This window comes from Gymnoscopelus braueri, assembly GCF_963280865.1.
Source record: "Gymnoscopelus braueri genome assembly, chromosome: 22".
Classification (NCBI taxonomy): Eukaryota; Metazoa; Chordata; class Actinopteri; order Myctophiformes; family Myctophidae; genus Gymnoscopelus; species Gymnoscopelus braueri.
Genome location: NC_137624.1, coordinates 22,625,036 through 22,641,983, shown reverse-complemented (window position 1 = coordinate 22,641,983; position 16,948 = coordinate 22,625,036). Strand labels below are relative to the sequence as shown.

The 16,948-nt window shown below is 42.1% G+C and overlaps 1 protein-coding gene across 1 annotated transcript in view; it reads left to right on the top strand.

Annotated features, from left to right (window-relative positions):
* kdm2bb (lysine (K)-specific demethylase 2Bb) overlaps nt 1–16,948 on the top strand; it is a 41,570-nt gene that overhangs the window by 6,220 nt on the left and 18,402 nt on the right. Inside the window, exons 7-12 of the mRNA XM_080420508.1 lie at nt 710–803; nt 1,454–1,607; nt 2,762–2,877; nt 4,937–5,063; nt 5,708–6,135; nt 6,349–6,435. Coding sequence (XP_080276634.1) covers nt 710–803; nt 1,454–1,607; nt 2,762–2,877; nt 4,937–5,063; nt 5,708–6,135; nt 6,349–6,435 — 1,006 coding nt within the window. The remainder of the gene's footprint in view (nt 1–709; nt 804–1,453; nt 1,608–2,761; nt 2,878–4,936; nt 5,064–5,707; nt 6,136–6,348; nt 6,436–16,948) is intronic.

The following is a 16,948-nucleotide window of genomic DNA, read 5'->3' as shown; positions in this document are numbered from 1 at the left end:
ATACATAGAACGTATGAGAATGTCTATGGTCACATATAAAGTGAGTGACAGGTCAGTATACCAATATAGTAAAATGAGTGAATGTAAGACTGACATAGCCATCTAGTGGCCACATTTAATAACCCTAGCGTCCCTAATATGGGGCAACCATTTGGCAAGAACTGCAAAAATTACAAGCTCAAAACGCATTGCAGATCTTGTAAATCTGTTATTTACGGAATTTCGGCAAAGAGATTTCGAGTAGAGGGAAAAAAGGGAGCCGACCAAGTATAGAGCTCTGGGGGATCCTGGTCAACTAAGTAGTTTTAAATGGATAAGGTTATGGATAGTAATAGATGAATAAGTGCAGAAAATATAAGTAATGCTATCACTGATAATGGCAATGATCCCATTCTGTCTCCTCCACTTCTGCCCTAGAGTTGGTGACTAGCTCTGTTTCTATAAATAGAGTTGTTCCTCTCTTTCTTCCCCGAGTTACTGAACAATTTATATCCAATGGATACCTAATCATTCCTCAATTAATCCCCCTGAGGAGAGATAACCTGAAAAATGTATAAATGTATGGCTGCAAGCGTGTTTTGCTGTATCTGTAATGTCAGAGAAGTGTAGTTTTATTGGTAACATTTATAATCACAAGAGGCTGCATTCATGCCATCAGCATGATGTATGAGTGTTGTTTTATTGTTTCATTTTGTTTCTTTCTCTGTAGGTACTGTTTGATGAGCGTGAAGGGCTGCTTCACAGACTTCCACATTGATTTTGGGGGGACTTCAGTGTGGTATCACGTGTTCAAGGGGCAAAAGGTAAGTATCTCTTGTTATGTTACGGGTATTATGAGCCACAGAGCCTCATTTTGTTAGGAATTAAGAGTATTTAACTACTTGAACCCTAGCATTCATATTCTGGGGGAAACGTTCACCAAAAATAGCAGATCTACTAGATTACAACACGTCGCCACAGTTGTATGCTTGTAGATCTGCTATTTTCAAAGCAAAGAGATTTGGTGTTGAAGGGGAAAAAAATGGACCAAGTACAGAGCTGACTGGTTAAGTTGAATGAATGAAACTTATCGCCATAGATGGGGTTCGTCATCAATTAGTAAGATTGCTCTACCTTCTTTAAGCCTGATAGATAAAAGGCTGCTCTAACACTTGGCATAAAAGAGCCTCTTCCCTGTTTGTCTTTGTGCTGGCTGCAGTGTCAGCAAAACGCAGCTTTACTGCTGCTGTGGTGTGTGCTTGTACACCATAGAGGGATCACATTATACAGACCTGCAGAGGTCAATCAAGAGATAGAAGAGAAGAGAGAATGAGAAACATCAACTGATAGGACAGGGTCTGACTGTATTTCTATTAACTTTGAGTGTTTTTAACAGTCAAAATCGATGTATAATTTACGTTCAGCCTGAAATGCTTCATGATATCTAAAGGAAAATCCCTACCTCTCTCTCCAGGTGTTTTGGTTGGTGCCTCCAACCCCTCATAACCTTGCCCTATATGAAGACTGGGTTCTGTCTGGCAAGCAGAGTGACATCTTCCTGGGAGACCGAGCTGATGGGTGTCAGAGAGTGGAACTTAAACAGGGCTACACCTTTTTCATCCCCTCAGGTGAAATTGCATTGATTGATTGATGTAGTTTATTTAGAAAGACATGAGAATAGTACATGACAGTACATAACAGTACATGGAAGTACAAATTCACAATACAAGGTCTACTAAACTGGAAACCCTCATTAAGCATTACGCTTGTTTAAGATGAGAACCCCATGCACACAAATCATGATGAAATATAAGAGGCAGGCAGATATACACACTACTATACAGAATGTCATACAATCAGCTTTCAGGTTACTGGTATGACGAGAGAAAAAAAATAATATATATATATATACAAAAGAGGAAAATGAAGGAGGGGGGGGGGGGGTAGGTAGGGGTAGGTTAAGACTTAGACAGGGGCCATTTTCGAATTGCAGCCTCCTGAAGGTGTATCTTTAGGGCAGTTTTGAAAGTGAGTAGGGTTTTACACTCCTTTACTCCTTTTGGTAGGGCATTCCACATTTTTGATGAATAGCATGAGAACGAGTTCATACCCTTAGTTGAGCCAAATCTGGGTTGAACATGATCAGTGGAGCTGCCTCTGGTGTTATGATCATGGACTTCATTAACATTTTTGAAGTATTTTGACAAATACAGGGGGATCCCAATGTTGTGGTGTATCTTGAAGACCAGGCCCATAGCAAGTTGCTGTACTCTGTCCTCAACCCTAAGCCATCCAATCCTAGCAAAATGAGCAGGGGTTAGATGGGTTCTGTGATTGAGGCCAAGAAGTAGCCTTACAAGTTTGTTTTGGGATGTTTGGAGCCTTGTTTTTAAGGCCTTGGAGGTGTTGTGATACCATGAAGTGCATGCATAATCATAATGACCTTGAATGAGGGCCCCTGCAAGAATCTTCAGAGTATTCTTACTGACTAGGCGATCAATCCTCCACAAATAGCGTGTTGTTCGGTTGACATTTTTGATCACTTTTTCGGCGTTTTTGTTACCAGAGATGTTTGCCTCCAAGATGGAGCCCAGGTAGGTAATTTCATCCTTTCTTTGATTGCATGATTGTTTCAGCATTGATCGGGGTTAATTGGGTAACTTCTGTCAATTATGCAAACAGTAATACGAACTAGCCACGTGAACTGGCTTGTCTAAAATATGTGTGCTTGATAATGCAGTGCTCTGAATGCATTTTGTGCTGTTGTTTTCATGTGTATAAGGGTGGATCCATGCTGTCTACACCCCTGAGGACACGCTGGTCTTTGGAGGCAACATTTTGCACAGCTTTAACATTCCCATGCAGCTTACTATCTATGAGATAGAGAACAGGACTAAGGTAGGAGTCAATCTATATTTCCTTGACATCCAGCTCTCGAATGATCTAGGGCTGGACAATATATCGATATTATATTGATAAAATGATATGAAACTAGCGTCTGGGATTTTGGATATTGTAATATCGTGATATGACATCCTCCCTTGTTGAATCACTTAAAGGACCACTTCACCCTTAATCTATCCTCATATAATTGGTCCTCACTAATGTCCATTATAAGATGGTACAATAAATTTAAAAAAACATAATCGGTAGGCAGGTTTGGTCATTCCAAGATTTTTTTTTCACTTAAAAAAAACTACCTTTTATTGATGCAAGAACAATGGCTTCTATATTTTTCACAATAATCATTCCACATTAATTTTTTACTTCTCCAAACAATATTTTTGTCGCGACCCTCTGCCCCTGACACTCGTGGTAAAATAATGCAGGGGGGTTTTCTGACCTCAATTACACCCACAAAACTGAACTTTGAACATTCAGTGGATTTTCTGTGGCCTGGGGGTTTTCTGAATAATTAGACTCAGAAAAGTGCTGTGATTTACCTGTGGACTTTGATGTCACAGTCCATTAATCTGGGGGGGGGGGCGGAGCAGAGGCGATGATTGACAGGCAAAATCCCTCAACAGCGACACCCGCAGGCAAATAGTTTTTTTTCTTCATTGCAGCTGAAAAGGCTTCAGAACACAGAGGGGAAAAAACTTTTAATTTAAAACCTTTTAATACACGTTTGAAGGACCATGATAAAGACTTTTAATGTTTTGTAAACCAGTCATGAAACCTTTAAGTAGTCAGATGGGTAGGCCGCGATCAACTTGGATGTTTTCAAGTGGGCCCTGATCCAGTATAAGGTTGGAAACCACTGCTTTATTGTGATAAAGAGCTGATGGTAGGTGTAAGCTTTGCTTACGGAGTGACACCATTTTTTCTAATTTCTTGTGGAGCCATGAAAGGAGAAACAGTTCCATTGGCTCAGCTCTGGTGAATGTTCTATTTTTACATCTCAAGACAGAAAATGCATCTTCAAAACACAAGATCATCACCCTGAAAGTGTTGATCTATGTGGAATAATCTCAGTGAGATAATTATAGGCCCAGACCTCGTTTCTGTGAGATATATAGTAATTGCATGAGGCTGTAGCTGCCTGTTGAGATCATGCAAATGTGTTCTCTGAAAATAGTCTGCAATATCATTGTTTTGTGTGTAGGGCTGAAACTATCTTAGCAATTATTCTATAGATTACTTTTTCGATTAATTCAATAATCAAGAAGCTCATGAAAACATTATTTATTTGTTTATCAATTAATCAACGCTGTCAGGGGAAAGAAATCAAGCTCTCAGTCTTGACTGAATATTAAGCTTTATAAAAATAAAAAAAGACAATACACGAAAAGAAAAGACTATACACTAATGCATTCGGGATTATGCTGATGCACCCTGCATAAGAGCAAGACGGAAAGTCAAGAGTACAATAGACAAAGCTCGTCTTTAAGCTCATTAGCATCCACCCGCTCCCCAAAAGAGTCTGTTGATGCCTAGCAGAGAATGCTTTAGAATAGATGATTTAATAAGCGCTCTGCAACACATGTTCAAAAGCAAGAGCATTCCATTCTTTAGATAAGGAGTTTCGACTCCCAACACTTCACGCTGCCAGCTGAGGGTATATTGACCTCTGTATTTTTCTAAACCTAACAATGCAAAGTTCGCGAGTTCTGACTAACCACTATTCTATATTTTATCGTATTACGGTGTCACGCAGAAATACAGAAAATAGCTGATCTACAAGATCTTGAAGATGTACTATTTTGTCTATTTTTGCTACTGTATAAAGAATATATATATTTATATTTTTATATAAATCGATTAAATCTATTAGTTTGATTAACTGTTGCACCCCTATTTTTGTGTATTCCATAAATACACATACTATCCTGATTCAGCCTGATTCCAGCCTCATAAGGCATGAAACTGCAGTTTAAGACTACTCAAAGTTTTATGACTATAGCTGTTGATGCTTCACATTTGCTCAGATCGTGACAAATCTGATCTCTGCTTTCAGGTTCATTCCAAGTTCCGTTACCCATTCTACAATGAGATTAGTTGGTATGTCCTGGAAAAATATGTGCACTGCCTGACCAAACGGTCCTACCTTTCTCAGGAGTTTCGCAGTGAGACCGTGCTAATGGGTGAGTGGAAATAAAGCTCCTTCACCACATGGAATCCATAACATTGCTGGATAAAATATATCCAGAAAAGGCAGTGGCTAGCCATTCACACATTGGCCTCCGTTATGGAGAAGTTCTGTATGTGGATGTAGTACGCGTGTGATACTCATGCAAAAGGTGTCTGAAGCACCAGAAATTAGGAAACAAGGCTCGCGACCAACTCGCGAAAATTGTAGGCATTAGATTTAGTTTGAGATAAATATTGTGAAAATAGCCAAACTACAAGCTCACAACACCTTGCAATTGCTAGGCGTTGTAACTTGTGAGCTTGTAGATCGGCTATTTTCAGTGTTTGCCTCTTTCTTACGTAATATTTGACAATTTGGCCAATTTGGTATTAAAAAGTTCTTAAAAGTCATTCAATTGTAACTTTAGAAATATGCAGATACCATGTATACACTTTCAGTATACTCTATGTTGGTTTGTTTACTGTTGAGTGAGAAAACAATGTTGCACATTAAGCTAATCATGTGGGGACCCCCTAAAGTAATTTGAGGACCCCCCTGGGGGTCCCGAGTCGATCCCCAGTTTGGGAACCACTCCTGTAGAAAATACCCCACCAACAACTATTCAATGGTGACCGCATCCCTTCTCCTTTCCTTCAGATTTTGAGGCAAAGACAAGTACAGAGAGCCCCTTCTCTGACTCACGGAGCCAGGACCTGGATGAGGACTCCTGTGACATGCAGGCCAGGGATGAGCAAGATGAAAAAACATACAAAGTCCCTGAGGGCACTCCCTGCTCCCCTGATAACCCAAAGACCAAAAACGGTGACTCGTGTAGTCCACAACCTCTCAAAGCGGTTTCATCCAATGACTCAGAAGACACTTGTATCCCTAACCACCCTCTGGATGTACCCAGAAACCCATCAGACTCCCTGGAGTCAGAGTCACACAGTAAATGGACTCACTTGACAGAGTTTGAGCTGAAGGGTCTCAAGGCCCTAGTTGAGAAGCTGGAGGCACTACCTGAAAATAAGAAGTGTGTCCCAGAGGGCATAGAGGATGCACAAGCCCTGCTGGAGGATATGAAGGTAATGCCTGGTTTTATACATGGTTGTGTAATGTGTGTGGTGATGCTCACTGACAATAGCCGATCTGCAAGCCCACAATGTGGCGCGATGCAAAGCGTTGTGATAAACCAGGCTTAGAATGCACTCCTAGATCACTCAAAACATGTACGTTTTTGTACCAAACAGAGCTGAAACTGTTGCTCCTCATGCGCCGTCTCGTGTCTAACTCACCAGGTGGTCTTAAAAGAACATGCAGACGATGACCCCAAATTGGCGATCAGTGGAGTGCCTGTGGTCTGCCGGCCGAAGAAGATCATAAAGGTGAGTAAATATAAGTTCTAGTGTGAGACTTATTTTTTAATGGAATTATCTGTTTATTAATCTAATTGAGTGGTGTAGGAGTGTGGTGGACTACCTACTTGACCAGTGGGTCTACCCTATTTTAAGGACTGCTGTTGTTATCTCATGACACCTGCTGCTACTTCTGTTCATGACATGTCACTGTTTATGTGTGTGGTTACAAGCATTTGTGTGATGCTTCAGGCTAGATTTGTCAGTGGATTGTGTTGGGTTATAACAAATTTTTTGATCGAAATCTGATCCAGTGTTTTTGGAGGGCATAGGACTGATATTGATACGCAGACCTGAGAATAGGGTATAGAAAGCAGCTGTTTCTGAAGTATTAAGAAACAATATTATTATTATTACTGAGCTACTGGGCTTAAATCAGTGATCATCATTTTTGGTTATAGCACAGACACAGATTCCACAAAAGACAAAGTTATCTGGTTGCTATTTCATTCATTTGGTAACTTCCATGCACCATGTCAGTTGTAAATATTCCCATCATTTTTTTGTATGGAAACACTGAGCTGGAAAACTCTGGTTTAACCCCTCCCCCACCACCCCCATCGCTGTGATTGGCTGAGACCCACACAGCCCTTGTTTCACTAGGAATTACATCACGATAATGGTTGCGAAAGCCATTTTAGCTGGTCTTTAAAGACGTGTATAAACAACATACTGTAGGATGTATTTTATGTCTGTGTATTGTGTGTGTATATACAGTATCTATTCAATTGAACATTTTCTGTAGATAGTACTCGAGCTTAGAAATATTTACTAATCATCAGGGAAACAAAATAAATCCCATTATGTTTAGTATTGGACTGTCCCTACCCCTTGCAAGCTGAAGTAACAAGCAACTGAAAAGTTCTGTTTGGCCAGAAGCACTTGAACGTAGTATGGAAGACAGTCGATGTCATTAGATGTTAACTAAACAATTATTGTGTTTATATGATAAGCTAACATTTCATATCACACACCATATGTGCTCCTGTTACTATTAAAGAAAGAAAGAAAGAAAAATACACCAGAGGCCTAAAGGGAGTGACTGGAAGGAGTGATGAAGGGGGTGCGAAGGGTCCTCTTTTTATGCATGGTTATAGAGATCTGAGAGATGGGTCTGAGTATTGTGGTTGCCTTGAGTTACACAGATTTTTTTCTTGCTTTTCTCTGTGAAGAAGTTGTACCACGATGCAATGTTGGGACGGCCATAGCTAGTGGCATTTGGTAATCAGAATCATAAAGTAATGACATAAACATTTGAGGAGGTATACTAGTGTTAAAATGTCCTGTCTGACATTAAAGGCCCTCGGTCTCCTCAGGTGTTGGCCCTTTTTGTAGACCTTCTCTGCATGTTGTGTTCATTTCAAAGGAGCTGTCTTTGACCCAGAGGACCATGCTGTCCACATACTGCCTGTATGTTGACTCATCTTTTTACTCTGACATGCTGGGGTCTGTTCTTTACAAAATCTTTAATCCATAAAACCAGTGCTGTGTTGACTTGTAGTCCTTGAAGGCGGTGCAGAAGTGTTTGTGTTCACTTTGTTAAAAGCAGATGAAAAGTCATATGTCATGAGTTTGGAGAATCAAGGTGCCTGGCCACTGTGTCCAGAAGAGTTAGGCTGGCATCCTAAACTCCCCGCTTCGCCTTGTAGGCAAACTGGAGCGGATCCAGACTGTCGCCCACCATGGCGGCAAGCCACTCAGTTACCACCCTCTCCATACACCGGCCTGGAATCATAATCTTTGGCATGGGGCTCTTTGGGAATGGGAATGAGGGTTGTCTCCTTCCATGGCCCTGGCCACGAAGCTGCTGTTCAGGAACAGCTGGAATAGCTGTGCCACCACACCGCCCAGCTGAGCCGCACACTCTTTCAGCACACTCAGCTGTATCTTGGAGAGGATGGAGAGGACCTTACACTCCTCCATCCTGACAAGTGCCGGGGCAGAGCTGCTGTTGGTCAGTGTCCAGTCCTCCAGGGTGTCAGTCCTTTTAAAACAGGCGTAGAAGGTGTTTATCGACTGCTCCGCAATGGAGGCAGGATCTGGGCACTGTATCTGGGCTGGTTTCTGAGCTCTGCACGTCCATAGTGTTGAAGTTTACCAAGCCCGTTTTTTTTCCCGTGCTTCAGTTACTTTTTCAGTTAATTATGTTTTTGTATCCCTGTATAAACTGTTTTGTCGTTGTAGTTGAGCCAGTGTTTAAGCTCTCTGGTGACCAAGAGCTTGTTGTTGGGATAAAGTCTGATCTGTCTAGTTGGAATGACATTGTAACCCTCACTACTTTGGAAGAACATCTCCCAGTCAGTGATCTGACAATACCCCCTCAGCGTGTCCATAGAGTCATTATTCCACAATTGAATGGTTTTTGAAAGGATCTTCACATTTTGTATTTTGGCAGCAGTAGAATTACATTATGGTCTGAGAAACCATGGGGATGGCTGGGTCTCTGGAGACATAATGTGCTTGCTGTGTGTGCTGTCTCAGATCCACTGTCTGGAACCATACTTTGAGGTCAGTCTATGTCAAACTCCATATTTGGGCATACCAACGTCATCAATATGAGATTCTCTAGTATGGAGGACATCGTTAATATGATGTCAGAGGTTCTCTACTACGGGGGCATTCATAGCTACAGATAGCACAGGGAAGCCACACCGTTATTAGACTCTGTTCTTTTAGTGGACGGTTTTGATTTAAAAAAAAAAGTTGGCTTGCCGTACAAATACAAATACAAATAATAATTTAGTGTGCTCACTATTCTTTTTTTAGTGGGCTCACCGTTTTAGTTTTCTTAATTTTTAGTTTTAAGCAGGCTATGTTATGTTTTCTTTTTCTGTTGGTAGACATGGCTGTGAGTTCCCACCTGATGTTGTGTGGGAGTCCTGAGCGCTTTAGACCATACTGAATGACTGCTAGCTTGCATAATGCCTTCAGACAAGGACATAAGTCCAAGATGTTCAAGTGAATGATCTGATCGTAATCCATTCTGTATGTACCAAAGAGAATGCTACGATCTCCTACCATGCAACAACAGCATATCATAAGGATCGGGCCTTTCCCCTTGGCCTCAACCTGCTTCCATGAGAAGGTCCCTGGATTGAACTTCCACAACAGATGATTTTGTATGCTGTTTGTGTACCACCTGGATATACCACGATATATGTACAGCTCTCCATTGTAGGCAAAGGCTGAATGACCCCAGTATCCTCCTGGAAAACGCGGTGCAGAAGCCGTGCTCAGCCAGCTGTTGGTCTCTGTGTCAAACACTCTGATGTTGTTCCAGAATGTGCGATGGTCCTGTTTGCCCCCAAATACAAGCATCTTTGTCCCGATGATGGTGGCAGAGTGAAACGATGAAGCAAGTGCCAGAGTGCCTCTGGTGTTAATTGAAGACCAGACCATTGTGGCGGTGTCCAACTTGTAGATGTCATTAGTGCAAGTCTGCCTGCCTCCTCCGTAGATATACACAACCTTGCCCAATGCACAGGCTGAGTGGTAGAACCTCCCCCGTGGAACACTGCCAGAAACCTTGGGCTTGAACCATCTGTGGGTGTCGACGTCAAATGCATAAATCACGTTGCAGTACTCCCTTGTGTACGTAAACCCACCCCAGATGTAGATGATGTCTTTTATCAGCACAGCTGTGTGGCCCACTCGTTGGGGAACTTTAAGGGGACGCCCCCTTCCAGCTGTCACTATGGGCAACTTCAGCCATTGCAAAGACACTGTATTGAAGAGGTGCACATCAATCTGGCCTTGCACATCAGTCATCGGAACATTGAAATCATTCAACATGGACAGTCCTCCTCCTAATGAGTACACCTTGTCACCCACTGCCACAGCAACATAACCGGCTGTCTTTGGCACTCCCTTCTTATGAACTGTCCAGGACATCATCTCTGTCTTGCTCTGTATCTATATGTTTCTATCTCTCTTGTACGTGTCTGCCTCTCGTCTATGTGTGACTCTCTCGGCTCACTGTCTCTCTCTCTCAACATCTAAGTCATTTTCAACAATTGCAATACCTTATGTAGTCTGGTTTGACATCATACAACATAAACTGTTGCCATGTAGGCGTTATTTTCTGCACATATTTCTCTCACAGTCTCTCACAGTTACTAAGACAACACAACTTTTTTGTTGTGTTGGTCGCAAATGCAGAAGGAGCGAGTGCATTCTCCGGCAGCGGCAACAGCCGCGGAACGTCCGCGGAACTTCCGGTGGAGGAGCGGCAGCTCCCGGCAGTGACTGCCGGCGGTGGAGCGTCAGCTGCCGGCGGAGCAGCGGAACTGCCGCGGAAACTGCCGGTGGAGGAGCGGCAGTCGCGGAACTGCCGGTGGAGGAGCGGCAGTCAACTTCTTTTTCCGCCGATAAAGTATAGTTTTGGACCATGACGGAGCCGCGCCGAATCAGCAGACCTTGAGGCCAAGGAGTCGCGCCCGAGCGCCTCCAGGCGCGAGTGCCCGCGACGACCGGCCGATGGTCTGCTATTCGACTAAGCGGCGTCCGAGTTATGTACCGATAGGCACAGAATCGTAAATAATATTAGTGGGGACTGCGTTACACAAACGCAGCACACTCCCAAAGCTGACGCCACCGGCAGCTCCAGCCGCCGCCGCCGCCGCCGGCAGCAGCCGCTGCCGGAAAATGCACTCGCTGTCCCTCCGCAAATGACTCGTTCGAACTTAAAAGTTCAGTTGCAAATGCTAATTTTTGATTGGCTGAAGAGGCGGTTCCACCATTCCTCTTTCCTCAGTGGACTAAACCCGATCTGCTTTATTGTCTCCGCCAGAGGTGGAGAGTATGTTTTCGTTCTTGTCCTTCCGTGTGTCCCCCCGTCTCAGCCAAGCTAACATTGGTCAAGCTTCACGTGACACGTGACAATATGTTGTCACCAATGCTTTTGATTGGCTAGCGAGACGCATGACAAAATAAAAACCTATAAATAGGTGTGTCACTTCAAAAAGTCATTTATATGTTTTGAAGTGAGCTTCCATCAGCCAAGCTAACATTGGTCAAGTGACACGTGACAATATGTAATATAAATAGGTAAGACAGGATTAATCAGGAACAGTACTGGCGGAGACCTGTGCTCCGAGGAGCACATTTTCTAGTTTCCTTATTAGACTCGTATCTTCGGTTTTAACACAATCACTGCCAGGTATTAATGAATTAATTCATCCAAAACTGCCAGTGTTTTTTGACGATCCACAGAGCGCCACGGAAGCCACGTTGATCGTCCATTCTGTTGTAATCGGCCGTCGAATATGGCTCGTTTTCACCAAAAAAAGAAGAAATCCGAGCTAGATGTGTTTTTCTACATCTCATTACATAGGAGTGGACGGAAGTGAATCTTTTTGATCATTCAAATAGGTTGCGGAAGTAGATGTAGATGGCAGTCAACGGTTGGATTTGAAATGACGTAGATCTACGTCAATGGCAGTGAATGTGTTGAAATGAGACAATTACATTCAAACATCCATATTGTCTGTTCTCTCATATTGAATGAGCCACCCTTAACAACCAATTGAAACACAGCCAATTTCAAGTACAGTGCAGTTTTAAGAAGCCTTTTACGAAGGCTTGCTGAAAATATTCTTATAAAAGGTAGCCTTTGCATCTGGTCCACTATGATTGGGTCTACACCCGTTAGCGTTACATTATTACATTATTTCAAAGTTATTTTTAAGGGTTCTTTCCCCCTTATGCTGGGAACACTATGCCTCAGGCTCTGCATTTGGTGGACCCTGTTACCAGGTGTCCTGACTGTCCTCTGTGCATGATGTCTGTGTACACTTAATGTAGTGACTGAGGGATGACTATTTTGTGACCTTTCATGATGATGCCTTCCTCAAATGGTGAACTCATCTCGGAAAGGGAAGAAGGGACTAATGACTGGTGGAACCCTGTGCTGTTTGGTGGATCATCCATGTTTGATGATGGAGGAGAATGTCTGCAGCAGTTAATCCTCTCCTGTGCGTCTCCTTAGTTCCTCTAGGCGGGTGGATGAGATGTGGCTGACTGATATCACCTCAAAGTCATTCATCTCACTCACATGCTGAAAGAGTGGATGCCCTGGGGCAGTCTGATTGGCTATAATCCAAGGGTTTGAACAGTAATCTTGGGCAGTGGTTCTCAGACGTTTTAATTTCAAGGACCCCCCCCCCATAACTCTGAGAGTGTACAAAGGGTACATTTGGAACCCCTTCAAGGGTCCACGGAAACCTGAGGGTCCCTGGACCCCACTTTGGGAACCAATGACCGTGGGGATTTGTGTCTGAATTTTCAGACTTTCTTGCTGGGTTTGGGAGTGAACTCTCCAAGTTCACTGTCAAGCCTCTCTTTTCTTTCCTCCAGATTTTTCAGCAGAAGACTGCTGTTAAACAATAACAATGTCCTGTAGATAAACTTGATAGGTCTGTTTGGTCTTTTGCCTTTCCTGTGCCATCTTATTTGAAAGCTCCCTTTTCGCTTTGTTTTCTTCTTGGCTTCTATCTTCTGTTGTTGCTGCTCAATGATTTGTAGTTTCCACCTTTTACTGATCTCGTATATTTTTGATGAGGGATCCAACTTGGCATTTTTGTTCATGTGCATACTATTGGAGGGTAAATAGATTCCGAAAGGGTTTTGGAAAGACTCAATGATTCGGCTGGCTTTCTGTTGAGCCACAGTGAGGGAAGCTTGGTCTTTATTTGTCTCTGACTCCCCAAACAGTGTGATTTTGGCTTGTGCAATGAGACTAACTGTTTCTTTCATGCTGACCTCCATTCCTTGCTCTTCATCTGCAAATAGCATTCCTTCCTTGGTAGGCAGTTCATGGTGGCCTTTGCCAGACGATTCATCATCTGTGGTTGAATTGTTGGACATGTGACTGAGGAAACAATCCCCTGAGATACATTTCTTCACCCATTTTGTCTAGAAAGGTGCTCACAGTAGAACACATATCGCCACCAGGGCGAGTGGAACGCCATATTCGAGCAAGTCTATGATGTCATCTGTGACTTATCCTTGGCGTATGACTCTATATTTGAGTAGATGATATTTTATTCATATATATATTTTCCTGTTTTTTTTTGTTGGTTTCAGCAGATTCGAGATCATCCGACCGCCATTCGCTTCAATTGTAAAATTATTAAAATGAATAAATACAGTATTTCCATAAATATGCACAATATGTGAGACAGGTTGACTGTGGTGCAGATTAGCCACGGACAAACAGGTGTGAAAACCCATCTCGACCGGCTGTCCCTGTCACCACACTTCTCTCCGCAGCCCCTGCAATGCTCTGGCGACTCACCAGGGGGGTGCTTCACACTTTTAAAACACTTGCACTAGAGACACTAAGCCATGGGGTCACCAAAATCAGTGGGGGGGACAACACACACCAAATGCCAGATGCCATTACTTACCACAACACCAAGCATAGTAGGACTAGTACCGTAGTAACGGTGTCTTTGAGACCCTGTTTATCGTTGAAAACGATTTATTTGACTGCCATGAGAGCAGGTACCCTGTAATGTTTGTTTTTTGATGGCGAGATCATTTAATGGTTTGATACTCTGATCAAAGTCTCTGAGGACTTGTCTTGACTTTCTTTTTTGGTACTTTTGTAAGTGAGGAATTCTCATTTAAACTACATGATTATGGCAAAATGTAAAATTCAAAAGTGCAGACATTTTTTGTTTTTCTTGTATTATATAAAAAAAAGTCAGTCACGTTACAGAAAGCATTCTATGTTAGCTTAAAATATAAACATACATTTTGTTAAAGGAATAGTTCACCCAAAAAATTACTTATTTTCTATCAATTACACACCCCATGAAGCATTGAGATTTTTTTGTTTTTGTCGCATTCCTGAGCCAATAATTTGATGACCAGGTGTATTTCCAGTAAGAGACTCCTTTGAGTCTCCTACCGGATACATTAGCATCTTTCCACCGGTAATCAAATTATTGGCTTAGGAATGTGACAAAAAAAATTGATAGCAAATAAGTCATTTTTTGGGTGAACTACTCCTTTAGGAAGTAATATCAGTAGTAATAATAATATTAAACAACAAACAGAAAGTAACAAGTTTCAGACATACAGTACAATGGAACTGTTTTATTCTGTAGTTGTCATATTCTTCAACATATGGATTTGATTTCTATTGAATTATGTGCCTCTTAAGGCCAGCTGCTGGTCTTGGGGCCTCTTTGTGTTTGCCTTTTGGAATAAGATGCCATCTGTCCCTGGCTGTACTGGTTCCCCTCTCCTACCCTGTAATACTCATGAATATAATCCCACCAATTCTGCATTCTCTCCCCTCACCGGAGGAGGACCGACATCCCTAGCGAATTATCAGATGTATCATAATGCATAGGGGCTTCCTATTGGTCCTCTTGCTTCTCTGTACCCCTCCCTCTCATAGGAGGGAGTAGTCCATATTCATGAGGAAGGCGCCTCTGCTTTCCACAGTGCTGCGTGTTTTTTCCTCTTCACATCTGCTGGTGGTATTGTGGAGCTGTGGAGTCGGAGGGAGGGCCGTAGGGTAGACATCAGCAGTAGCAGTGGTAGGAGGAGGAGGAGGAGGAGGAGGAGGAGGCTGCAGCCATGTCAGTTTGCTGTGTGCTGGACGCTGTATGAGAGAACCAGCCATGGCAATGTCGCTGAGTGCTGACGATGAAGACTACGACTCTGACACTGAGCAGGTTAGCACACTGAACCCCTTGCAGGCAGACACAGTCAGGCCACCAAGCGATGCTGTCAGACAGAGAGGATTGAACAGCGTCTCAGAGGGCAGTGAGGAAATGGAGCCACCTGAAGATAAATGAACTGTTGTGTTTTCCTCCATGCTAGTTCTTTTCCCTCCTTTATGCCCTTTGTTGCGAGGTTTATTGACATTGCTTTATGTGCCAGTGTTTATGTATGTTTGTATGTGGGTGCATGCCTGGGCAGGTAAATGCAGCAAGGAGTTGTTTAAACATCTCTGGTCCTCTGGGCAGTTATTGGTTGTTCCAGAGGAGAGAGGGGAAATGACAGACAAACAAGGAGAATGTGTGAAGATTCAAGTAGATACAGATGAAGAGGGAAGATGAATGATTAATAGTTTGTCTATTTGGTTGTGTGGTTGAGACAAGTGAAGCTGTTCCTCTGAAAGACTTCTGTTCAACTATTGGTTAATTAGAGAGTCGAAGTCATTGTACAATTTAATGTAGACATATTATTCTGTTAAAGCTTTTACGACAGCATAAGCTATTGGTGACTAATCATATAAGATAACGTTTACACAGCAAAAACATGTTTGGTTAGCTTATGTCTTCCCACATAATGCAACTGTACTTCTGTGCCACACCCCCTTAGATGAATACATTGGCTACATAAGTGTTGGGAGAGGAGTAATTAATTATTTGGATCTTTTTACAGATACTGCAATACATTTTCTTGTTCCCTCTTTTTGCTGGTCATGCAAATGCAGCAAATGGTTTAACTTAGTGCCAGTTCAATAAGTCTTTGCTTAAATTCTAGAATGTGAAGCACTAACATCTGCAGTACCACCATCTCAAGAGCGTATGCCTAACATTACACATACTGTGATTTTTTTTATTTATACTGTAAAACTAGTAAATATAAAAGGTATACATGACACTATACTATAAAACAAAGTGCAGTTTGATCTTTATTCAGTCTCTTTAGTTTGATCAGTAGGGATTTTATAGGTTGTTTTGCTTCAGTGGAATAGAAAGCAATATAAATGGATTATGTGCATGTTGCTGATAACAGCTGTGATTTGATAACTTTGTATTTATACACCTGCACCTGACGCAATTATCACATGCATTTGAAAGTTGTTATTCAGAATGCCATTGCAGCTTGTGTTCAGTTTGGTATTAAAGTTGAACTCACAACACTTTTAGAATTACTGATTGCAGTGTAAACTTATCAGGTGTGTATTTTTTAGACCACACTCTGGATACTATGGATGAAAAGGTTTTTATTAGAACTTCAAAATATTTACAACTGTAGCCTAATGGCATGAAGCTTAACTACTCGGAACGCTAATACACAGTGAAAACCTGTTTAGTGATAATGTAGCTGTTCCTCAACCGACAACTAATGACAGGTACATTTAATTTAGTGTAAATTAGCAAATGTTATTAGCATAAATGTATGACTGACACTTCATCCTCCAGCCATCTGAGGCTATTTGTAAATCTCACAAATATTTCCATTGGGTTGTGATGTAGTGTGTGTCTGTCTATATAGGTCTGTTTTTGTTAACCACTTAAGCCCTAATAGAAAAAATTGGTGATCTACAAGTTCACATCATGACATTTTCACAATGCATTGTGAGCTTGTAGATCTGCTATTTGTTGTTTTCTGTTTTTGATTGAATTATATATTTTTGAACAAATTTGACAATTTGCTCAAAATAATGATGCCATGTGGTTAAATTGAGTATTTGAAGTGCACCCACCAGACTAAAAGCTGTCCCTCCAGGAATATG